Source organism: Bidens hawaiensis, unplaced genomic scaffold (genome assembly GCF_021521415.1).
Source record: "Bidens hawaiensis isolate Kalapana, Puna unplaced genomic scaffold, B.hawaiensis_p1.1 tig00006387_1, whole genome shotgun sequence".
Taxonomy (NCBI): Eukaryota; Viridiplantae; Streptophyta; class Magnoliopsida; order Asterales; family Asteraceae; genus Bidens; species Bidens hawaiensis.
In genome coordinates this window covers 401,292-427,933 of record NW_027491429.1, presented here as the reverse complement: position 1 = coordinate 427,933, position 26,642 = coordinate 401,292, and the positions used below count along the sequence as shown (strand labels likewise).

Here is a 26,642-nt window from a genome sequence, read left to right as displayed (position 1 = left end):
GGATGGAATGTTGACTCCCACTTGATCTTGCATCCAAATGCTTCAAGTATCCTTTCCAAGTTGTTGTGTTCTTGTTGGGCTTGTTAATGGGCTCCAAACTTCCAAAAGTCTTCTTGGGCCCAAGAGTGAAATTTATGGGCCTAATGGGCTTGAATCCCATGATGGGCCGGTGAGGCCCAACAAGCCCAAAATTTCGGCCCAAGGCCCAAATCCACCAATTCTTGCATCTTCAATTTTTACAACATGTATCCTAATACATATTTTTCTAAAATGAAGAAAATGCAACTAATCTACTTATTACATACCATTTATGAACAAATAAATTACACAAGCCTAAAATTATGAATTATTACAACCATATTGAATAATAAACATAATCAACATACACAAAACAACAATCAACACATCCAAGGTCTAGGTTTCGGTTATGACACATCCAAACATACCAAATGTTCTAAGCATGCATCCTAAGCAACCAATGCCCAAAATATCACAAAGACAAAAGGTGCCCCCCCCCCCCAAGAGGCTACGGCCACCCCCCCAAAATATTTACAATTTTGATATTTCAACATCCAAATGTTAAATGGTTTCCTAAGATCTTTCCATGCATGTCAAGATCTTACAAAACCATGAGGGGTAAAATCCACCAAATTTTCGGACCCCTTTTTCACCCATGAAAAAACCCGAAATTTAGGAACATGTAAGGAGCATAAGTCCTTGTAACCGGCTCTTGATGCCATTGTTGGGTTTTTATACAAGATTATCAAAGTTCAAGTTAACCATATTTAACAAGAAAACGCAACGGAAGCTTAGATTTTAAAACTTGTTATGAACATACCATTATGTTAAAACTAAAACCCGAAGAACAAGGATCAATATTACAAGAACAAAATGCTCACATAATGTAAGTTGTACCTTCTTATACCTTATAATAAGATGTAGGTGGATGAAGAAGATGATGTCTTCAAATGGCAAGGTTGCAAAGGAGAAACCCTCAAGCTTTGTATACCCCAAGCTTTTGTAGCAACAACACCAATTTGTGCTAGGATTTGAACACCAATTTTAGACTCACAAAACTCCCAATTTGAGGCCAATATGGCCGTGAGTTTTGAGAGAGAAGAGAGAGTTTAGAAAACTTCAAAATTACTTGAGAATTCAAAAGGGACAAGACCAAAATGCATGTAATGTGAATGGAGATAAATAAGATGGTCAACACAAGAAGACAAAACTTTTGATTGGACCAAAACCTCCACCCACATGGGGTGGCCGGTTATATTTATTTTATATATATATATTTTTTTTTTTTTTGTTTTGTTTTAACCATTTAAAACATCTCCATTCATTTTATAAAACTCATTTTTATAAAATGTACATACATTTATATAATTATTTAACCAATTAAATAATTAATTTATATAAACAAATTATCCAGATAATTTATTTAAATCCTCAAGTGTGTTTGTTTAGAAAACCAATTTTCTAAACATGTAGTGTTCGGTATTCGTTTAATTGATCAAATCATTAAAAGAATACATTTGGTGTTGTCTAGCTTGTTATTGGGTATGACCCGACTTGGATCAAACACATTTAGCCACATTAGTATAAGTATGTGTCTCGGGCATACGTAATTCCAACAATCTCCCACTTGCACGAGATACATAGAAAATTAATGCAAGTGGTGAATACCGCCTAACAACAGTTCACCACCCCTAATGTGTTTGACGAAGTGCCATTCAATAACATCATTCCTTCAAGTCCCTTACTTGATATGATTTAGGTGAATCTATCATTATATCCCTTTGTTACTAGATGTCATGTTGGATCTAAGAGACATAGGCGATCATTCTCTTTACAATTCAACTTTATCAGGCCTTAGACATCTAAACTCTCAACACATAAGAGGAACAAATTCCATCTTGACTGTATACGCCTCTCACTATCACTTTATACTCCACCTGAGCTCATCCTTATGTACCATCTTTTACGAATAGCGAAGGGGAGAGTCAAAGTGTAATACTTGGTGAAAATCAAGACCCAGTATACATCTCAGGTCTAAGGATAATATGAAATTCTCCTTTACTCAAAATTACTAATGATCAGGTCCATTGACTCCATGTAGTAATATTGAGAGCGGGTCAGTCCAATATTCGTATCCCACAAATATCTATGAACCTTGGCAGCAAACCTATGCTCCATATTCATTCCTTATGAATATCCACCAATCCTAGTTCATAATAGTCTTGCTTCATATTTGTTCCCACAAATGTGATCGACTACGGACTTTTAGAATAAGATAACTTATTCATGGATTAAACATGCAAAATTAGAATTTAACTCAAGATTCCATAATCATATAAAAGAGTTAAATTACAAAAGTCTTTTAAACGTAAATACAAAATAGATCAAATCCAATTACTAGAATATCGAAGTCCTAAGCCACTCGCATGACGCTCATGTTTCGGTCTTTCTAGGAGCTTCGTGAATGGATCCGCAAGATTTTGATCAGTTCCAACTTTGCGAATACATATCTTTCCTTTTTCAACTTCATCCCTTATGTAGTTGAATCTCCGCTCTATGTGCCTTGTCTTTTGGTGCGAACGAGGTTCCTTGATTTGAGCAATCGCACCCTCGTTGTCACAAAAGATTTCTAGGGGGTCTTGAATGGTAGGGACCACCCCTAGATCAGAAATAAATTTCTTCAACCATGCAGCTTCCTGAGCTGCCAATGAAGCGGCGATGTATTCTGATTCTGTAGTGGACAATGCTACCACTTCCTGTTTTGAGCTCTTCCAAGAGACAGCTCCTCCATTAAGAGTGAACACATACCCAGATTGTGATCGAGAATCATCTCGATCAGTTTGGAAGCTCGCATCCGTGTAACCTTTTATAGCGAGTTCCTCCTCACCAGATCCATATATCAGAAACATATCCTTAGTTCTCCTAAGGTATTTCAATATGTTCTTAACAGCCATCCAATGACTGTTTCCTGGATTCTGTTGGTATCTGCTTGTCATGCTCAAAGCGCATGACACATCCGGTCTAGTACATATCATCGCATACATGATGGATCCTATAGCAGAAGCATATGGGATTTGTTTCATCATCTCTTGCTCACCCTTTGAGCTTGGACATTGAGCTGAACTCAATATGGTCCCTCTTTGAATAGGTACAAAACCTTTCTTGGAGTTTTCCATCTTGAACCTTTTCAAGATCTTATCAATGTATGTACTTTGGTTCAAACCTATCAAGCGCCTTGACCTATCCCTATAGATCTTTATTCCCAAAATATAGGCAGCTTCACCAAGATCCTTGATGGAAAATCTACTTCCAAGCCAAGCCTTAACGCTTTCCATGGTTGGAATGTCATTTCCAAATAGTAGAATGTCATCGACATACAATACTAAGAAGGTAATTATACTCCCACTAGCTTTCTTATACACACAAGCCTCATCAGCGTTTTTGATGAACCCAAAACTTTTGATTTCTTCATCAAAACGATGATTCCAAGTTCTAGATGCTTGTTTCAATCCATAGATTGATTTCTTTAACTTGCATACTTTATTAGGATGTTTTGGATCGACAAAACCTTCAGGCTGAACCATATAGACATCTTCCTCAAGATATCCATTTAGGAAAGCGGTCTTGACATCCATTTGCCAAATTTCATAATCATAATGTGCAGCTATGGCAAATAATATCCTAATAGACTTTAGCATTGCCACAGGCGAAAAAGTTTCATCATAATCAACCCCTTGAGTTTGAGTGAAACCCTTAGCTACAAGTCTTGCTTTATAAGTATCCAAGTTTCCATGCATATCAGTTTTTCTTTTGAAAACCCACTTACTTCCAACAGCTTTGGAGTTGAGTGGTGGTTCAACCAATTCCCAAACTTGGTTGTCATACATGGATTGCATCTCAACGTTCATGGCTTCAAGCCATTTGTCACAATCATTCTTGGACATTGCATCACGGTATGTGGTTGGTTCATCCGAATCTACCACGTAGCAACCTTCTACAAAAAATCCATATCTTTCAGGTGGATTGCTAACTCTACCAGATCTGCGAACGTTTTGTGTGTTTTGATCAACCACTTGATCACTTTCAACAACCTCTTGTTGAGTGCTAGTATCAACCAATTGTGTATCATCTTGTGGTTCTTGATCCTCATCAAGTTTCACTGTTCTACTATTAGTTCCTTCCTTAAGGAACTTAGTTTCCAAGAACTTACCCTTTCGAGCAATAATAACATTTTGCTCACTAGGATCGTAAAAGTAATATCCTAAATCATCTTTAGGATAACCTATAAAGATACACTTAGTGGATCGGACTTCTAATTTGTTTGGGGTGTATTGCTTTACATAAGCTTCACAACCCCAAACTCTTAAGAATGATAGCGATGGAGCCTTTCCATGCCATATTTCAAAAGGTGTCTTCTCCACTTTCTTGGTTGGAGCCATATTCAATATGCGAACAGCGGAAAGTAAAGCATAGCCCCAAAATGATAGAGGTAAAGTGCTTCTAGCCATCATCGATCGAACCATATCTAATAGGGTACGATTTCTCCTTTCAGACACACCATTATGTTGTGGTGTTCCAGGTGGAGTAAGTTGTGAAATAATTCCACAACTCTTAAGATGATCTTGAAAAACACCACTTAGGTATTCACCTCCTCTATCACTACGAAGTACTTTGATTGTGGTCTTGAGTTGTCTTTCTACTTCAGTTTTGAAGTCTTTGAACATTTCAAAAGCTTCATCTTTGTGTTTCAATAAGTACACATAACCATATCGACTATAATCGTCAATAAAGGTAATGAAGTATCTTTCACCATTCCTAGTCATTGGTCTAAAAGGACCACATACATCCGAATGTATGATACCCAATAATTCTTTTGACCTTTCAAAAGTTTTATTAAAGGGTTGCTTTGTCATTTTGCCTTGTAAACAAGATTCACATACATCAAATGAATCATACTCATTTGTTTCTAGAATACCACTCTTGCGAAGAGTTTGCATGCGATTCTTGCTTATATGTCCAAGGCGACAATGCCAAAGATAGGAATCACCCAAGTCCTTCTTGAGTTTCTTGGTGTTGACATTGTACATTGAACTACTATGTGACGTACCAATTTGATCTATTTCATATATACCATTCATGGGTATAGCTTTAAAATAAAATATGCCATTCATCAAAACATGAATATCATAATCTATAAATTTAAGATCAAAGCCACATTGTTTTAAAAGGGACACGGAAATAATGTTTCTCCTTAACTTAGGAGCATACAAAACATTCTTCAAAATTACTTCCAAACCACTTGGAAGATTTAATATGTAGTCTCCTTGGGCTTGGACTTCAACTCTTGCTCCATTGCCCATAAAGAGACTAATGTCCCCTTTGTTGAGTTGTTTACTTCTTTTGAACCCCTGCAACAAATTGCAAATGTGAGTTCCACATCCGGTATCAAGTACCCATGTATTTGAAGAAATAACATTTAGTTCAATATGTATAGTAAAGATAATACCTGAGGTATGCCCCGCATCCCTCTTATCTTTTAACGCTTTGAGATAGGTCGGACAATTCCTTTTCCAATGACCTATCTCTCCACACTCAAAGCATGGATCTTGCGCCGCAACCTTTTGCTTCTTTTCCTTCGGTTTGATGGGCGTGATGGCTTTCCTCTTTCCCTTTCCTCGGACGTGGCCCTTGCCCTTAGCAACACTTGCTTTGGGGTTGGAGTTATGTCCCCTTTTTCCTTCATCGATTGTTAGAACGGGTAAAGCCTTTTTACCCATTCCCGCTTCGGCCGTTCTTAGCATTGCGTGAAGCTCACCAATGCTTTTGTCCCACCCATTCATGTTATAATTCATGACAAAGGTTTCAAACCTTTTGGTCAAAGAGTTGAGGATCAAATCCGTAGCCAACTCATTAGACACGGGACAATTCAACCTACGAAGCTTTTCGATGTAGCTTTTCATCTTTAGGACATAAGATGAGACGGTTTGGGTTTCCTCCATACGACATGCATGAAACGCTCGAACCGTTTCGAAACGTTCCGCTCTAGCTTGTTGAAGGAACATTTCCTTCAATTGAGTTATCATGTCGTATGCCCCATGATGCTCGAAATCCTTTTGGATTTCGGGAATCATAGTCCCCAACATGAGGCAAGAGGCTTGCACCGAATCTTTGGTGTAATTGACCCAATCGTTATAAGCCTCCTCATCTTCCACGTTAGGCTCATCGGGAATGGGATCGTCTAAGACATATGATATCTCTTCTTGTTTGAGAACTATTCTCAAGTTGCGATACCAATCCATAAAGTTATTATGGTTTAGACGATCCTTTTCAAGGATGGTTCTTAAGGATAGGTTACGGGTGTTATGGGTAGAGGTGTTTGCATTGTTAGTGGCCATCTACAAAATTTAACAAAGTTCTATTTAGTATTATAATCAATTTAATTATTAATACCCTTTTATTTCAGATTTTAAAATAATAATTAAATTCTAGAATCCAACGATAAATCAAATTTCGGTTAGGTGACCTTTATCCCGTTATTTGATTTAACAAGGTAGTCAACCTTGACAATTGCAACCCTTTGCAACTTCTAGAGGTATGGGACCATTCGAAATCCTTATTTCGTGTTGGCATGTTTATCCCATCAACACCATTGGATCCCATGCTTAGGTGACCTTTATCACATGGTTTCCAATTCAAGTCGTCCTACTTGTATAAACATGTAAGATTAACATACAAGTGGTTAGGTGACCTTTATCCCACAAATATGTTAATATTACCCTAAGTATATTAGTTTGCTCAAAATGGTTAGGTGACCTTTATCCCATTTAAAGTTCCCTAATACGTTAAGTGTCATACAAAAGGATGGTGTTAGACTTGTTTCCTTGGTAATTTGAAAAAGGGATTTTAAATTTTCAAATATTCTAGTTGAAAAACATTATGCCATATCCTAACATGCATTTAGAAATATGGCGATTTTGAAAACCAATTTTCAAGGTTCTAGTTATAATAAAACCAATTTTATTATAGGTGAGTGATCGCTTAGTTTTAATAAACCCATTTAATTAAACTAATTGACGCGATATTACCAAATATATATTAGAACCCGTTTTATGCTTGTTGTCGTTCCTATGTGACGGTTTGGATATCCTAATATCTATCAACCACACATTACATTAAGTAAAACAAACAACCAAGCATACACATGCAAAATATAGTCATAACCGAAAACCGCTAAATTTGACCATACTTGTTAGCCGAAACAAGTATAGGTCATAAGTCACACCTAAGGGACAAAACATGACACAAGGATGGAATGTTGACTCCCACTTGATCTTGCATCCAAATGCTTCAAGTATCCTTTCCAAGTTGATTTGGCTTGCTCCCTCTCTCTCCTCTACATAATGCAAGAAGTTTCATGACAACCGTTGTACCATTCTCCATTGAAAGACGCCAATATTATCCTCTTGACAAAATGACGGTGCATTTGTGGCGTATGTTGATATTGTTGTTAGTTATAGCTTTGATATATATGGAAATCGTGTGGACACTTCTATATTGGATTCTTTTGTTGACACTCAAATACTTAGTTAAACATTTCTTAGTGAGATAAAGAACAAGTGTGAAATATGTTAAAATTTTCGTACCCTATTTTTGGCCAAATCGATTTCTATTTATAGAGGTGAACATGTGCAAGAATCATCGCATCCTTTATGAAACGTCATGAAATGTGGCGGTTACAACCACCATAATCGTCATTTGACAGCCATACAACGTTTGTTACTTATCAGCTGGCTCGCACCTCAAAATTGATACCAACCTTCAATTTTGATACTGAATAACAAAGTTGATTATGATAATTAGTTTTGATGAAAAACAAATGATTTTGAAAATCAAATTCAAGTAACTTTCAGTAGCTTTGCATTTTCGAAACAACTTGACCCAAACATGGGCGATACCAACTTAACTTTTAAACTAGAAACCCAAATCCTCACTCATCAAATTCACACCGTCACTTACCCCTTTCCTTCCTCACATTGGCTTCCAAGTTTCACGAATTGTCGGTCACTTACTCACTTGCCAACCTCATACATTATCATGTTAAGTGTTTTCAACCAATTATGTAAAGTACATGCCCAACATAACTTCAAATGAATATGTCCATTGCTTGAGTTTAAGAACCTTGTTTCTATATTTATTTATTTTTTCAAATTAATAAATTTGTTTATGTTCATTTATAAAATTAACTAAAAAACACAATCCAAATAATTTTCTTAACGAACAAACACAAATAAAGAAGTTTCTCACTATTACATGTTCATGAAACGTTTGTTTACCTAATAAATATTTAACGAACAAACACAAACAAGACCTCGTGTAATTTGACATAAATGAAAATATAAACAATTGAAAATGATATAACCCTTGAACTAAATTTGACAACATGACTTGAAAGAGTATCTTCTTGTGGGCTTGTGGCTCAATATAAAAATTAGGTCAAATTGTATACACCACCCAAACACCTCCATTGCCCACTCTCTCTCTCTGCAATTTGTATTGAGAGAGAGAGACCAATAACTCAACTGGTAACAATCTTTCTTTAATCTTTCTTACACCAACATTCAATTTTTAATATTCATACTTCTTCAATGTGTTCATTACTTATATGGGCTGTTAAAATTTTTCAAAAAGATTCAATCTTTATCATCATATGGTTATGTTAATCAAAACCCTAATTAGTATGCTAAAATGGGTATTTAAATTTCATGAAAAAGATTGGTTTTTTTATTCATTTTTTTTATCATATTCTTAGCTTGTAGACACAGCCATAGGTTTTATTTTACTAATTATTGTTTTTATGTAACACTCTTTAATTCCTCTGTTTCTTAACCAATATTGTATTTTTAATATTCATAGCTGTTCATAGTGTTCATTACTTATATGGGTTCTTTACATTTTTTAAAAAAAATTAATCTTATCATCATATGGTTATGTTAATCAAAACCCTAATTAGTATGCTAAAATGGATATTTAAATTTATTGAAAAATATTATATTTTTGTTAGTCTTTTATCATATTCTTAGCTTAAAGACACAGCCATTTCCATATGTTTAAGGTTTTTATTTTACTAATTATTGTTAAAAAAAGATTCAATCTTTATCAATGTTATCACCACATGGTTATGCTAATCAAAACCCTAATTAGTATGCTAAACTGGGTATTTATATTTCTTGAAAAAGATTGGTTTTTTGTTAATCTTTTTATCATATTCTTAGCTTAAAGATACAGCCATTTCCATATGTTTAAGGGTTTTATTTTACTAATTATTGTTCAAAAAAGATTCAATTTTTATCAATGTTTTCATCATATGGTTATGTTAATCAAAACCCTAATTAATCACTAAAATGGGTATTTATATTTCTTGCAAAAGATTGTTTTTTTACTAATCTTGTATCATACTCTTAGCTTAAAGACACAGCCATTTCCATATGTTAAGGTTTTATTTTACTAATTATTGTTAAAAAAAGATTCAATTTTTATCAATGTTTTCATATTATGGTTATGTTAATCAAAACTCTAATAAATATACTAAACTGGGTATTATATTTCTTGAAAAAGATTGGATTTTTATTAATCTTTTATCATGTTCTTAGCTTAAAGACACAGCCATTGCCATATGCTTAAGGTTTTTATTGGGCATTTATATTTTTTGAAAAATATTGGGTTTTTGCTAATCTTTTATCATATTCTTAGCTTAAAGACACAGCCATTGCCATGTGTTAAGGCTTTATTAGTTTATTTACTAATTGTTTTTTATGTAACATTGTTCTTCACAGTGTTCATTACTTATTTGGGTTCTTTAATCATTTAAAAAAGATTCAATCTTTATCAATTTTTTTCATCACATGGTTATGTTAATTAAAATTTTAATTAATCACTACAATGGGTATTTATATTTCTTGAAAAAGATTTGATTTTTTAAATAATTTATCATTTTAATAGTCAGCATCATAACCGCATATTCTTAGCTTAAAGACACAGCCTTTGCCATATTTTAAGGTTTTATTTCACTAATTATTGTTTTCATCATCATGTTCTTGTAGAAAGCAGACCTTTTTATTGGGCTTTATTATTGGGATTATTTTAATCTTGGTGGTGAGCTTAATGGATACAAGGGGTTTATTGGAGAATAATAAAGACGGGTTATTCCCAAATTCTGGAATAGGGTTTCTTTGGTGTTCTAGAGATGATAATATTTCTCAATCCGGAGCCTTTTTCGCAAGTGTTGGGCAGATGGGTAGGGGTAGTTTTGGAAATGTGAACGATAACTCACCAACTTCAATAACAACAAATGATAATGAAGGTGTCAAACTTCCATCTTTATTGGCACCCGAATCTGGTTTTGCGGTTATTGAGGTACCAAAAATGGAGGTATTGAACGGTGTTGTTTTAAAGAAAAAAAAGGGGTTGAAGTTGAAGATCAAGATTGGGAATCCATCTTTAAGGAGGTTAATTAGTGGTGCGATTGCCGGTGCGGTTTCGAGAACTTGTGTTGCTCCATTAGAGACAATAAGAACTCATTTGATGGTTGGTAGTTGTGGGCATTCTAGTACTGAAGTGTTTCAAGATATTATGCAGACCGAAGGTTGGACTGGCCTTTTTAGGGGCAATTTGGTCAATGTCATTCGTGTTGCTCCGAGCAAAGCAATTGAGGTATAACTTATTTAGTTATTTGTAATCAATCTTTATATATTAATTTTAGTAGCAAATGTGTTATGAGATTGTATGCGATATTTTGCAGTTATTTGCTTATGATACGGTTAAGAAAAGCTTGACTCCTAAAGCTGGAGAAAAGTCAAAGCCGCGTATACCCGAGTCATTGATTGCAGGTGCTTGTGCTGGAATTAGCTCTACCATATGCACCTACCCTCTTGAATTGCTCAAAACTCGACTCACAGTACAGGTAAAAAGTTAACCGTTTTCACTTATGGTTCAAATGAGTTGTTTCGGTTAAAGGGTCCATTGGCTTGTGCTTTGTATATAAGCGGTACATATATTTAAAACAGTTTTTACTGTTTAATTCATGTTCAACATACACGTCAACACACTAATGAGTATAGAAGATGATTGGCATGATAAAACATTACATTTTACTAGTATGTTCGAGTAATGCAGTTTAGGTAAATTTTCAGAAAAAAGAACGTGACATAATATGTAAATGATCAATTACCCAACAAAGATTTGTTTATTAGAGACTTTGTTATAAAGCTATGGTCGAGTCATGAAGACATATATATGGAGCAAGGATGAGTGGTTGTGATACCTATGGTAGCGGAATGCTTGTTGTTTTTGCCTTTGGGAATGAGAGTGTTGATACCATAGCTGTCCTTGCTGGTTGTTTTGATGCCGTTGTTCTTGGTTTCATTTCCGTTCTATCTCATGCCACCAACTTGAACCATTAAATAGATGAGGAAAATGGATGGCAATGAATGCCAAGCATGATGACATTAGAAGAGCTGGTAGAAGTAACTGTGGTACCAACGGTCCCATTCCAAGAGGCAAAACAATGAACATCCAACCATAACAAGCAATGGAATCACTAATTATACTTCATGTTCCCCGTTCTAAACTTTTTGTTGTATTCATTTAAATTTATATTTATGCTGATCTACGTCTTCAAGGTTGGACGCTTGGACTCTCGATTTATAGTTATTATGATAATTGATTTTATGTTGTGTAGTTATCATTTACCTAAAATGTCGAGTTCATCCTTTTAGAACATTCGCCTAAACTGCGTTCCAACTTATATTGGTAGGAAGTGAAATTTAATTATGCTCATCCTTGTCATTACTCCTTTGTGCATTAACCTATTTGTTTAGGATGAATTAAACTTTAAAATTGTTTTAAAAATATGTACTACTTAATTTCACTATGTACTAAACACGTGCATGTTTAGTTGAACATATTTTTACAAATTTGATTAATAATGATAAGTTTTAAACACTTTATTGCAACCAAATAATTGTTTTTATTCATTATGATTTCTAATAAAATTAATAAATGATCAATACAGTAAAAATAACATATTATTTGAAGACATATCGCTAAAAAGTATGAGCATAAGTTTTGTTTTTCACACTTTAAACAAAAAAAATTCACATAAAAGTTACAATCCATATTGCCATTTCCCGATTTAAAATTAGAAATAAATTCTTATAATATATTTTTCTATAAAAATATTTGACATTTATATTGCCCTTCTTCAGAGGGGAGTGTACAAGAATCTTGTAGACGCATTTATAAAAATTGTGACAGAAGAGGGTCCCACCGAACTGTACCGAGGCCTCACACCAAGTTTAATCGGTGTCATCCCATACGCTGCTACAAATTATTTTGCATACGACACGTTGCGAAAAGCATACAAGAAAATCTTGAAAAAAGAAGATATTGGGAACATTGCAACTTTGTTAATCGGGTCAGCAGCGGGTGCAATTTCGAGCAGTGCAACTTTTCCACTTGAGGTGGCCCGTAAACATATGCAGGCAGGCGCTGTAAACGGGCGGGTCTATAATAACATGCTTCATGCACTTTTGAGCATTCTTGAAAAAGAAGGGGCTGCGGGTTTGTATCGTGGGTTGGGCCCTAGCTGTGTTAAGATAGTGCCGGCTGCTGGGATATCGTTCATGTGTTACGAGGCGTGTAAGAAGATATTGGTTGAGAAAGAAGATGATGAACCGTGAGAAGCGGGCTCGGATGGAAAGTTGAGATTCAGTTTTTTTTTTTTTGAAAGATAATTAAATCTGGTTTTATAGGTTTTTTTTGTTGAGGATGAGGAAAATTTTAACATCTTTGGTCAAAGGGATATTTGATGTTACATGAAAGATTCAGAATGAGAAAAAATTTGCATTTTGGAAATTGTTCATGTTTTTGACATGATTAAGGTTATTATTATAATAATAATAATAATAATAATAATAATAATAATAATAATAATAACAATATTATTATTATTATATATTTTTTTAATAATAACAATTTGAGTCAAACAAATGACTATCAAATCTGTTTATAGCAGATCTCCTTGTCATACTATGTTGACCTGCACATGTCAAACTGTTAACTGACATTTTATAAAATCTAATGAAAAATGTTTTAAGATCATTTCAATGGTGAGGCTAAAAACTAAAAAATGACAATCAAGTTGATGTCGTTGCTAGACTTCGTTGCGCCAATATATGCATGCCAAATCTAGAGATCATGTAGAGATCTAACTGCCTCGAGCATAATGGTCGGATATCATAGGCACCTCGTGTATATTGACTTTTCTATTAAGGTTGTTATTATTATTATATATTTTTTTAATAATAACAATTTGAGTCAAACAAATGACTATCAAATCTGTTTATAGCAGATCTACTTGTCATACTATGTTGATCTGCACATGTCAAACTGTTAACTGACACCTTATAAAATCTAATGAAAAATGTTTTAAGATCATTTCAATGGTGAGGCTAAAAACTAAAAAATGACAATCAAGTTGATGTCGTTGCTAGACTTCGTTGCGCCAATATATGCATGCCAATTCTAGAGATCATGTGATCCAACTGCCTCGAGCATAATGGTCGGATATCATAGGCACCTCGTGTATATTGACTTTTCTATTAAGGTTGTTATTATTATTATATATTTTTTTAATAATAACAATTTGAGTCAAACAAATGACTATCAAATCTGTTTATAGCAGATCTACTTGTCATACTATGTTGATCTGCACATGTCAAACTGTTAACTGACACCTTATAAAATCTAATGAAAAATGTTTTAAGATCATTTCAATGGTGAGGCTAAAAACAAAAAAGTGACAATCAAGTTGATGTCGTTGCTAGACTTCGTTGCGCCAATATATACATGCCAAATCTAGAGATCATGTGATCCAACTGCCTCGAGCATAATGGTCGGATATCATAGGCACCTCGTGTATATTGACTTTTCTATGGAAGTGAGCAATGGGCAATTTTTCTAAGCTTAATGCATACAATCAATGCTTTATAGCTTTCCTAGAAGTCAGTATTCGGTTGAATTCAGTTGCATGTGCTTTCTAGTAATCGTCTGATGTCACTAGCACTTCACTTTCTTAGGTATTATTTTGAAAATATTTCAATAATACATCTACGAAACATTTGTACACAATCAGTATCAGTACTTCACCAAATTGTGTTCATCGTGTTGGCAATATGTTGTGCAATATGTCAATATGACACATTTGCATGTTTGTACATGTGAAAGACCTTTTCTTCGTTAATTGCAGACGATGGTGAACACGAACAAGTAGCATAAATCAAAATCAGAAACGAAAAACATTGAAAACAACATAAACCAAAACGAATTGCAGACAAAACCGATTTAACATCAAAATCAAGTGCGAGTGCTGCCATCGAAAGCAAAACCGATTTAAATAACCACCCATACATTTATTCTACTACAACTCGCCACCAACCCAACTACCCAAGTCTTCCACAATAACAATAACCATACACTCAAACCAAATCAAATCTTATACTTCCTCAAGATATAGGTAATGATTTGTTCTCGGTATGAACTCAAAAAGTTTTGAAAAGCGATCTCGCTCTTCTGATAACAAAACTTATTCCATTAATTAACTCTATTCTATTCTAAAACTTGTAAACCATGTCTTCTGTGTATCCAAGCTCCTTAAGCACACCGCTCACCTCCCCTTGTGTCCAATCTTTCGCCTTCCCGCCAGACACGTGTGCCATCATGCCAGGTGGACCACAAACCTAAAACAACCAACAACATAGTATATATGTCACATGTAGTAATAATAACAATATTCAAATAAACCGTTGTCATATAATTTATAATACAAAGATCTTAAGGAAGATCTTACAAGTATAAGCGTATCATCACTTGGAGCAGGTAACCCTTTTGAGGCCATATCTTTTGATATGTAACCCGTACCTCCAACCCAGTATTTCGATGGAGTGTCAACCGTATAAAACACCTGAAAGTTTTTTTTAAACAATAAATAACAAGAATACACTATAATACATGGTTTGAAAAAACAAAGGTGGTACCTTTAAATTGGGATGGCTGGCAGCAAGCATATCGAGTTTCTTTTTCAGTAGAATGTCATCAGGTGATACATTTGCATAAATCAAAGATACCTGAAATAATATCAATAGTAAATTACCTTTTGTCCTTGATTATGTGCACGACACGTGACATGCTAAAAGAAGAAAACGTTGCTTACTTTGGTGTTATCTTCGGGGTTCTTAAGAATGGCTTCAATGACTTGAAGCATTGGGGTGATACCGGACCCACCTGCAATCTGGAAAGCATAAATTTATTAGTGAAAGAAACGATTGTACATGAACAACTAAACAAACAATATTTTCTTGTTCGTGTTTGATCATTAAGAAAATGAACGTGTTCATGTTCGTTTATGTTTGTTTGTTAACTATATAAACGAATGAACATAACTGAACATAGACGAACAATCATAACTGAGCTAAAACCTTTTAAAAGTAAATGTGAACAACAATGCGTTGGGCCTAAAAGGTTATTCAAACTAGACTAACTTGCAATGGCTCTTAAACATTTAAACCAAAAATATTAACGCACGTAAACAAATGAACTTAAGCAAACATAAATAATGAGCATGAATGAACACAAACGACGAATTCAAATGAACAAACGTTCATGAACATAGATGAACAAACGAGACATGTGTTCATGCTCGCTCGTATATTTAATAAACAGAAACAAACGGTTGATTGAACGTTCAGCTCGTTTATAGTGCTACAAATTGCACTCACCATGCCAATGTGTTTCTTCATATTGGGTGTGTATCGGATCTTTTCAATGGGTCTGCAAAAGATCCATTCAATCAGTTGTAATCAAACGCACAATTCACTGAAAATTCAAGGTTCTATATTATAGCTTAAGTAAACGGTTTACCCTTTTACTTCAAGCACATCACCCGGCTTTAGTTTATCAAAATGTTGACTCATTTTCCCTTCAGGGTAAATCTTGATCATCAAATCAAAGTAACCTTTAGAATCTGGATCCGATATCGGGGTGTACCTGAACATACACAAGTCATCAAGTTCAATATTATTATTCAGTTACATTAACTAATAATTATGTTCATATTCACATAAAACTTACGGGCGGACAACATATTTTGTTTTCCCTTCAGCATCTTCTCCCAACGGAGCCCTGCAAATCAAGAATAAAACACATAAGATTTATTTCTAAAACCAAGTAGTTAACCTAAGTTGATAACATTATAAACTTGATTTCATAAAGGTGTTAAACAAACTTGCCTTGTGATGAGGCATGATGCAACATCGAGCCCCAATTTGAGATTCGGATCGAACGAAAACCTACATTTATAATACAAGTTGGAATTTTAGAATTGTAACTTCTGATAATTATATAATAAGAAAATAAAGAACTGTGAATGTAACCTGTATAGCTGAGTATTATGGCTGACTTTAGCCCTCTCTTGAAGCTTAAACTCTACCCATTTATCAGAAATGAGAGCTGAAATACAAGTTACAAAAGAATCACCATTTGAGCTAAAATTACAGCAGTTTTAGTATGAGATGAGAGTTATGCAACAATCAATACTTACCAGTTTTAGGGCCAGCCTCCTCGTTGATTTGATCCAAATGAACCTGTAAGTAGAGCAAACAAATAAATGATCAGTGATCCCATTAATAGATTCACAGTTCACTATCTCTATATTTGTGTATCCTTACAAAATATGTATCATAGTGGTCGGTGAACCAACTTAGGACTAGTTCCATGCTTTGTATTTTTTCTTAAACCAAGTTTCAAGTATATTTAGGGATTTCTTATATACAAATGGTGTAATCCTCTTATTCTCCAACAAATGATTCACTATGTTACATTCATATATTAAAAGTATGTATCATAAAGAGTTTTGTTTGCTGTTGAATATCCATTTTAGAGTGATACCCTAAACATCCTACTTTCATGTCTGAGATTATAGCATACATTGCCGTAGATCTTCTCGAAATACAAATTATATTCAAAAGTCAAAAGCATGTGATAACAATGATAGAATCACAGCCTATTTGAGAGCCAAGATTCACAGTTAAACTCTCTTCTTCTTTCGTAGATTAACATTTACTATTTAGACAATCTGGTATAACGTTCCTAAATAGTATACGCACAAACTTAATCAACAACATCCTAACTAGGGCTATCCAAACTACTTGACGCTCGACGATAGCTCGGAAAGCGTTCGCTCCTATTCGGCTCGGTTCAGTTTGTAAATGAGCCAAGCACGAGCAAATGTACGCTCGGTTTGGTTCGGTTGGCTCGAATTATATTTTAATTTACTTTTCTATATAAATAATCACACACACACACACACTTTTTAAACCGCTTTAAAGTTTCCCTTTCTCAGTCAATTTCATTGTTTTATACACTCGCTTAAAAGCTACTAATTTATATTCAGGCACATTATATCCAACTTCAAACATATCTCTTATAAATAAACTTAAGTGAAAAAAGAGATAAATAATGCTCAGAAACTCGCTCGATGCTCAATCAAAAAACAATCATGTGATTTCGGCTTGTAAGCGAGCTGCGCAATGCTCGTTCAATTTTGGCTCGTTTTGTAAATGAACCAATCGGCTCGGTTTGGTTTAAAACGAGCTAAGCACGAGCAAGCCATCACTCGGTTCGGCTCGTGAACAGCCCTAATCCTAACATCTGAAATCAAACAAAACTGCTTAAAAGCCACAATTTCAGATCACATATTCCACACAACGGCGTAAACACATAATAATAATAAGAATAATAATAATAATAATAATATGATGATGATGATGATGATGAAGAAGAATTACCAAATTAGGCTCTGAAAAGTAATAAAAATAGGAGATTCCACCGGAGACTGCCGCGATCGCTCCGATTGGAATCCGGAAATGCGATTGCGATTGTGATTGCGAGTGGCTGCGAAAGGCGTTGGAGAATGCGATCGGTGTAGCTTTGCTTAATCTTCTGAAGAACGTCGACATGTTTGAGGATTGAGAGTGATGACGGAAGTGAGATTTTGAGGGTTTGGTTTTCAGATCGTTAAGTTAAGCTAACGGATTCCAGGGGAAAGTGAGTAATCGACTGTGGTGTGTTCCATTGTATGCTTTTTAGGAACCGGGTAGGAGTCGGTTTCGGGTTTGGTCAACAAAAATTAAGAACCGGGTTGGGGCTGGGCAGAGATGGGACCGATTTTGACGGGTCTGAGAGAAACTGAAACGTGGTTCGTATCAATAGGTCCGGCGGAACCACGTTTGGTTTCAGGTCGGGTACCCCGAATTGGGTTCGGGTTTGCTGGGTTTTTATCGGGTTGGGTACTTAGGTCTGGGTCTTGACCAGGTAGAGGTGGAACCAGTTTCGGTGGGTCCGAGTCAGTTTTGGAAACCTGGTACGTAACTACGTACTTGTGGGGTCAAGTAGAACCAGGTTCAGTTTAGGGTTGGGGAATCCACCTCTAGGCTAAGATGTGCTCGGTTTGGTTCGTTTGTTAACGTAAATCAAGTTCAAAATCATTGGTTAATCTATTATATAAACCAATCGGCTTTTGGTTAATCAGTTCGGTTAGTTTGTTGGCTTTCGGTTAATCGGTTAATAACCCAAACCAAAACCAAACTTGGGCTAAAAGTTTTGCTTAGAAGCACATGAAATGAAGGTATAAAACATGAAACGAATGTATAAAAGTAGAAATATATGAGCATATGAATGGTTCAGTTTACAGAAGGTACAAAAACACGATAACCAATTTTCAGTTTATTAGTTTTCGATTGATTCGATTTTCAGTTAATATCGATTTCCAATTACAATTCGGTTAATGTTCACCCCTATATTGCATTGCCTTTTAATTTAGTAGTACTTTGAAAGAGTTTAACAATATTAAGGGGGCATTTAGAAGGAATCATCATAGTTAAACACTCGTATAGTATACCACACAGAATGAATGACTGATGTGGCACGAAGAGAGTGTACAATCAATTAACCCCTTATTGAACCCTTTGGACAATTGGCATGCTATAAGTGATCCAATGAACTATTTTCAGTGTTATACGATATCCAATTATTTTATCTGTAATATGCGAAGAGTGGACTCCGATCAATCACACATATTTGAAAAATGACCTTGGAATCCACTAGTGTTTGAAACTATTCTCATCCTATTGCCAGCAACAAGCAAAACTGGACCCGAAGATGTCTCATTTAACTCACATCTCTTTCTGTAACATCCCGAAATTTCAAAGTGATATTAATTATATTACTTACTAATAGAGTAGGAGTTGGTATGAGTCGGGCTAGTGTTGGATTAATGGAGACGGGTTAAATGAGAATGGGCCTTAGGTCCATGGGATTTCAGGGATATAAATATCCCCTAAACCCAAAAATATCTTCATTTCCTTACTTTCTACACACACACTCCAAAAACACACACACCATCTACACCGCCGCCGGGCCGAGGAGAGGAACGGGCAGATCCGAGAGAGAGAGAGAGCGATTAGTGTGTTAACAAGTTAAACGAGATCCAAACAAGCTCAAAAAGGTATGATTCTTGATCTTTGAAGTTTAAAGATCCAAGCTTTTTAGTGTATAAGCGACCGAAAATGGTCGGGAAGCGTAGTGGGTGATATTGAACCATAGCAAGGGTGTTAAAATCGCTCAAAATGCTGGACAGAAACCGAACAGCGGCTGATCTGGACAACTTCGCCTGCAACTGGGCAACTTCGCCTTCAAAGCGATGAACTTCGCCTGCAAGCTAAGTTCGCCTGATGAACTTCGCCTGCAAGCTAAGTTCGCCTGATGGCAACTTCGCTGTAAAGTTAAGTTCGCCTAACTGGTAACTTCGCCTGAGGCCAAGTTCGCCTGATGACAACTTCGCCTGAAGCCAAGTTCGCCTGATGGCAACTTCGCTGTAAAGCTAAGTTCGCCTAGCTGGTAACTTTGCCTAAAGCTAAGTTCGCCTAAGGTTAACTTCGCCTAGAGCTAAGTTCGCCCAAGGGTTAACTTCGCCTAAAGTCAAGTTCGATTAGAAAATAAATTAAAAATCTAATGAAAAATGTGTTAAGACAGTTAATGGAAATAAAATTTTTCCAAGCTGACCTGGCAGCTCGACCCCAGCCAGGGGCTCTGCCCCTTGGACCCTGCTAGGGGCTGCCGCCCATAGACCCCGCTGCCAGGGGCGCTGCCCCCGGACCCCCGTTCGTTGTGGGTAGTAGTTAAGACTGGAAAGATGATATGAGTAGTGATAGTTGTTTGATACGTATACTTGTTATACAGTCAGCCGTGCACAACTGAAGAAAGGGATTACGATTAACGGTGAACGTAACCGTGTTCAGGTGAGTTTCTAGCCCCCTTCCTTGTTATGTTTTCGGGGCTGTGTGCATACTCGATGTGTTGTTAATACATTTATCCTAAGTGATAAGTGTATGTCATATGTGATATGTGTGATAGATACGAATGATTGTTTGTCGGTACGCGAACGATCTTCGGATATTGCGCGTACTGTCAGGTTAAAAATAAAGGTACGAATATTATATATCGAAGATGTATGAATATTTCAAATGAATACTTGTCGGGGCGTGAACGATCTTCGGATATTGCACGTAACGACAAGGGGTATGGTTGTTAAATGAATGAGGTAAAGAATGCCTAGAGTGTTCTTATGTTATAATGTAAGTATGTGTATATAGGTACACGAATGGCATGTGAGTTCTACGTTCGACATAGTAAGTTAGGATGGCAAATCCCTCTAGCTTCTGTCGGACATAGACTCGGCTGGTAATGGCGTAGTTAAGGACTGCGAGCCTTATACGTGAAGTAGATGATATATGTAAACGTAGATAAGGACTGCGAACCTTATACGTAATGTAGATAGACGTCAGCATAGGAAAGGACTGTGAACCTTATACGTGCTGTATTTGTAGCATAGGGGAGGACTGCGAACCTCGTACGTGCTATGAATTAGGTTGCAACATAGGGAAGGACTGCGAACCTTGTACGTGTTGTGGATGTATTTCAGCATAGGAAAGGACTGTGAACCTTATACGTGCTGATTTTGTAGCAGGGGAGGACTGCGAACCTCGTACGTGCTATGAATTAGGTTGCAACATAGGGAAGGACTGCGAACCTTGTACGTGTTGTGGATGTACTATGGTATAGGGAAGGACCGCGATCCTTGTACGTACCATAAATGGTGAACATAGATAAGGACTGCGAACCTTGTACGTGTTCACGACCTTGAGTACATGTATGGACGGTGAACTATGAACGTACTCTCGGTAGACTGAGGTTAGTGATTGTAGATATGTATGTATGTATGGTAGCAAGTATGTATGTAGAACAGAAGGGTAACTAGTGAAGTATGGATATGTATCTACAGATATGTATGTATGTGTATGTATTGTATGGCGTTCGATTAACTAGAACTCACTCAGCGTAGCTGACTTTTAGTATGCACGCAGGTGAGCTGATTATAGAGTTAGCATGAGGATGACACACGGCATATATTGAACGGCTGGCATCTGAAGAAAGAAGTAAAGATGTTTTAAATATAAAGGTTTGTGTTATGGTATCAAAGAAAAGATTTAATGTTTTGTAACAAATGATTGATGTTTTATATTCCGCGAAAAGTTTTAATAAACTCTGATTTGAAGAACTGTGTTTATGAGTAAATCCGACGCTAAAGTAGGGTCACCTGGTTCGGGGCCTTACACTTTCATTATTCAAAATCATTTATCAAGATCATACAAGGACCTGGTTCATAAAGTAATATTCTAATATGATCAATCCGATAATTAACCGGGTTATTAATCAAACCCGCTTGTCGAAGAGATCTGAATGTTAACAATAAAAACACGAATCTCATTACAAATTTCAGTTCAACTACATCTAGTTTCTTTCAGCACCACATTACACCTCATTTTTTCTCTTATCTTTATCACCTTATCTCACATCACATCCCACGTAAATGCTAGAATATACACAATCACATCTATATCACAATATCTCTTTTAGTTTCACCAAAAATCTTAGATTTTTGAAACAATATAATAACAAAAGAAGTGTTAAGATATAAAAGTTCTTTGACTATGAAACATGTGAAGCTTATAGATATTCACATTTCTAAAGCCATGGCTTTTTGATGCATCACGTGACAGGCAGATTCTTCTAACTATTATTGCAATCTACAAAATAAAGGTGTGCATGAGCATTTTTTTTTCTTCTTTCTTGATTAGTGGTCTTACTTAATATTCTCCACATTGGATGCATTGCATGTTTGATACTATAAATAAATACTATAATTTATAAAATGTTTTAAGTTGTCACAGGACAGAAAATTTGTAGTATTTATGTATGGGGTTTATTAAGACTGATCTTGATCATAACCGGATGCCATTATAAATTGTCATCTGGTTATTAAGATCTGTCCAACCAGTAAAATGTGTGCTTCAGTTGCCTACTTAGTTTTCAAAACATTGTTTTAGCCTTTGTTTCTAATTTAAAAATTAAGAATTTCAACTTTTCTACAAATAAGAAAAATATTATAACTTTATCTTGTCTTTCCTTATTTTCACATGTATGTATTAAATCGTTATTCATAAGATAGACATATAGTTAACTTCATCTCGGGGGGTGGGTTACTCCTCGTTTGGATTGCGGAATGCGTGGCATGGAACAAACAAGGAGGAAGCGGACGGCGTGAACCTCAGGTCTGCAAAGAGACACCCACACACACGTGTGTGTATTATATATTTTTAATAATCTTTTTAATGGGGTTGTGGTGTTGTAGAAGATATAAGTGTTTTTGAATGATGTTTGGAGCCTGATGTGGTCGTTGATGTAACGGTTTGTAAAACTTTGACGTTGGAGATGCTCTAAGAACCATCCTTGAACCATAAAAAACAACCACACTTATAAAAATTATTGGTTTAACTCTTAAACACGAGACATTGATGGGTCATCACTTACAAACCCAATTATTATTATACATTTAAATGTGTTTAATCAATAAACAGTATAGCGGTTGACATATAAAAAGAGGAATGTAAGCAATGTGTTGCATTATGAGGAACCTATTCTTATATGGATGGCAATAAAATTCTTTATGTTTTGATACTCGTTCATATGAACCTAACACGTGTGCATATGAATATGGTCTATGTGTGTCTGCATACATGGAGTCCATGTTATCCACAAGTGGGGCCATTCATGTGAGAAATAAGTGGATATAATGCAAAAAGAATCATGAACATAACAAGTTGTCCGGTGACAAAAATCAGAACTATTTAGTCAAATGGTTATTACTCAATAATATAAGGTTATATTTGTAACCAAGTGTAACAAAGGGTAGCCCATATCCATGTTGAAGAACCTCAAATTTTATATACAAAAATCGACATATTCCAATGACCGAAGAGTCAATGGACTCTCTTGACCCTTCATTGTTTTCATTTCTGTACTTATTCATCGTTGCCACATAAGCATGGCTCTCTCCTTTTTATCTATCCTTGACCTCTCATATTTCTTGCCCTTTAATGTCCGTATAAACAGATCTTGACGCTTATCTCTTATTAAGAAGATTAATTCATGTTTTTCATAATTAATATACATTATAGATGGTGAAAAACGAGTTACCACGCCTCTTAGCTCCACTAAGCCACTCACTCCCTTTGATGGCTCGTCTCATCTCATGTTGACCTTACCCCGTATCGTGAATTAGTATGTTCTCTACAACATCTTGTTTTTACTCGACCTGATGTCTCTTATGCAGTCAATAAGCTCTCTCAATACACGCACGCTCTAACTCAACTTCATTGGCAATCATTAAAACGAGTTCTTCGTTATCTAAAAGGCACAATCCATAATGGTTTGTTAGTCAACCGCGATTCCCCTATCAATATTAACGCCTTTACCAACTCTGACTAGGGTGGAATTGTAGATTGGGATCGGTCCCAAGTCCCAACTACATACATCATCTACCTTGATTCCAGCATAATCACCTAGCATTCTTCGCGTCCAAAATCGGTCTCTCACTCTTCAACCAGGCGGAGTACAAGGCATTAGCAAATGGAAAAAGTCAACTTAGCTGTTAATTTACATTTTAAACTTAATTGAATATCTTATTAACCTGTGATCATTTGTATTATATTATTAAATCCCCATGCATATTCTATTTATGTTTACATATATGTCAGGGAACCAATATAGACCCATTGGTTTTTAATTAAACTTGCATAGATTGCTTTGAATACTTTCCAGTGTCATTTTCAAGACTCTAAACGTACATATCATTCTCACTGATGATAACAACTTGATTTCCTGAAAAATCACTCTTTATGTCAATTTAGATCGAACTTTATTAAAAACTTCAATAGGAATTTCTTGATTTAGACCATATATCCATGATAAACAAATTATAGTAGTTCTCAAATATCAACGGTGCGTTTTTAGACTACGAGAAGTGCATAATTCACTTGCACATAATGCATTGAAGATAATCCATGTAGTGGGAGAAAGAAAGTGTGCAGTTATATAACCATCTTATGTACTACATTCAAAGCGGCACGTATAAGTGTATTATGTGTGTGTAAAAGGAATATTCCGAAATTCAAAACACAGCGGCTTTTCTTTACATTGCATATGCCTAGTAGATTCTTGATATTATTGAGGGACAAATGGCTGAATTTATTCTTCCAAACTCCCTCTTCTTCATTTCTTGAAATATTCATTTTGTCTAAAGAATGCTGCTGACTAGGATTCTTCCATACCCAATCCTAGGTTTACACTCAACACTTGGAATCAACTTAGGCATTACAATTTACATGTCAGCACCAAAATATTGACAAGTTGATGAGAACCTATTTAGTGACCATTTTTAATATGGTCCTCCATATAAGTATCTTCTGATTTTGGGAATTTTAAGATCAACAAAGCCCATAATTTCTCTTTGTATCCACAAGGGAGGTATGGAACAATTATACCCATAATCACTTTCAACAGGAAAACATGCATTCACACATATAATGTACATTTCATCTTCCTAATCACCAAAGGTTTGGGAGGTCTTGAGTACATGTTTCTCGGAAAAAAAAATTCATCATTCAAAAAAAAAAATATCTAGAACTTTACAAATCATTAAGATTGCCTTTTGTTTTAAGATTATGCAAAATTGCAAATCTTAAATGGTTCTAACGATGTTTTAAAGATATGTAATGGTTTCCACAACAAAATGATTTCATTCACAGTTTAACTACTATTTATGAAGTATAAAACTAGTATTCACTCAGTATATCCGACTTTTAGCATACACGTCAGACTGATTTTAAGTTAGGTTGCTAGATGAGGATCTCTTGCTGCTTTATGGAGTTAACTCACGAAAAGATTGGCGTTCTGTTTTAATTTGGTTAGTTGGATTTTAACGTGGTTTGTTAACCCTAATTGCAACATAGTCTTCAAGATCTCATGGCAATTTAACAATTTCATCGTATTTGTGCGAGCTTCTGACGAACACACATAAGTGAGAATCTAAATACACATTTCAAGATTCTAGTCCTTAAGACAATATCGAAATTGTTTGGTCACAAAGAAATTGTCGAGATCTAAGCGACTAATATGTTATAATTCATAAAAAGTTAGTCAGATAATATAAACACTCGATATTTGTAGATTTTTCTAAAAAAACATATTCCTGATATTATATTACCACAAGTGGAAATTGCAAGAAAGAGAATAACTTGAAAGCCTTTTCTTGTCCAAATAATGCAAGGGAATCATGTAAAGTGCCAAAGTGAGGCATTCTTGGAATTTATAGCTTGTGAACTGTTCTTTGGTACATTACCTCCATCTAAGTGTGTTTATATGTTTAACTTTTCATGTTGGAGTTAGGATAGCATATATAGTTTACAAGACATGGATTGAGTAAGAATATTAAATGAATTTAATATACATGCCATTGAATATTTTATTAGGGATTTGGGGGGTTGGGGGTGGGTTTCTCAGAAGCCCCCCCGGGTAGTCACTTTGCTGATCATCAACCCCACCGCCGATGCTTTGCCGCTTGTTTGCAGTTATATCCCATGGTTTATATTATAATACCCGATGCAAGTAGGTGAGAGAGAGAGAGAGAGAGAGAGAGAGGAAGGATATTAAAATGGTATATAGTAGTGGAAAGATAAGTGTCATCACTAAAGATGGTATTCTAAGGTAGTCCAAATTTCAGAGTTGTTGATGGGTAAAAAGAGATGAAAATGCTGGATTGGTGGAGTTCTAAGAATCTAAGGTAATCCAGAGTACTTTAAGAAGCGCTCCCACTCCCCTTATTAAAAATACTCATGTTTAAATGAATTTAATATACATGCAATTGCATACTTAATTTAAAAGATGTGAAGACCGAATAAACAAAATATGGAGTTTGAAGTAGTAATTGAATTAGTAAATGAGATTTTGGAAGAAAAAAAGTACGCTATTTTTTAAATCGGGTTCAACAACTTGGTCCGATTCACGATGAACATTCGGCTCAAATAAATCCAACCCGACCGTTTATGTCACTC

General features: G+C 35.4%; 2 protein-coding genes across 3 annotated transcripts; one reads left to right on the top strand and one right to left on the bottom strand.

The window, feature by feature from the left end:
- Positions 1–8,344: 8,344 nt before the first annotated feature.
- Positions 8,345–12,896, top strand: LOC143632358 (adenine nucleotide transporter BT1, chloroplastic/mitochondrial-like). Of its 2 annotated transcripts, XM_077100900.1 has the most exons (4): positions 8,345–8,600; positions 10,126–10,728; positions 10,817–10,978; positions 12,282–12,896. In XM_077100900.1, the coding sequence occupies exons 2-4, from the start codon at positions 10,180–10,182 to the stop codon at positions 12,753–12,755; spliced, it is 1,185 nt and encodes a 394-aa protein (XP_076957015.1). In that variant the 5' UTR covers positions 8,345–8,600; positions 10,126–10,179; the 3' UTR covers positions 12,756–12,896. The 2 variants fall into 2 exon arrangements, with proteins under 2 accessions (XP_076957015.1, XP_076957014.1); XM_077100899.1 differs by lacking the exon at positions 8,345–8,600 and having other exon boundaries at positions 10,015–10,728; positions 12,282–12,895.
- Positions 12,897–14,430: 1,534 nt separating this feature from the next.
- Positions 14,431–18,161, bottom strand: LOC143632267 (NADH-cytochrome b5 reductase-like protein). The gene is made up of 11 exons (XM_077100828.1): positions 17,919–18,161; positions 16,673–16,715; positions 16,506–16,581; positions 16,362–16,421; positions 16,204–16,254; positions 15,994–16,119; positions 15,852–15,903; positions 15,287–15,364; positions 15,111–15,200; positions 14,924–15,037; positions 14,431–14,813 (listed from the first exon to the last, which is right to left on the bottom strand). Exons 1-11 carry the CDS (start codon positions 18,087–18,089, stop codon positions 14,688–14,690), a joined length of 987 nt encoding a protein of 328 aa, XP_076956943.1. The 5' UTR covers positions 18,090–18,161; the 3' UTR covers positions 14,431–14,687.
- Between the last annotated feature and the right edge of the window lie 8,481 nt (positions 18,162–26,642).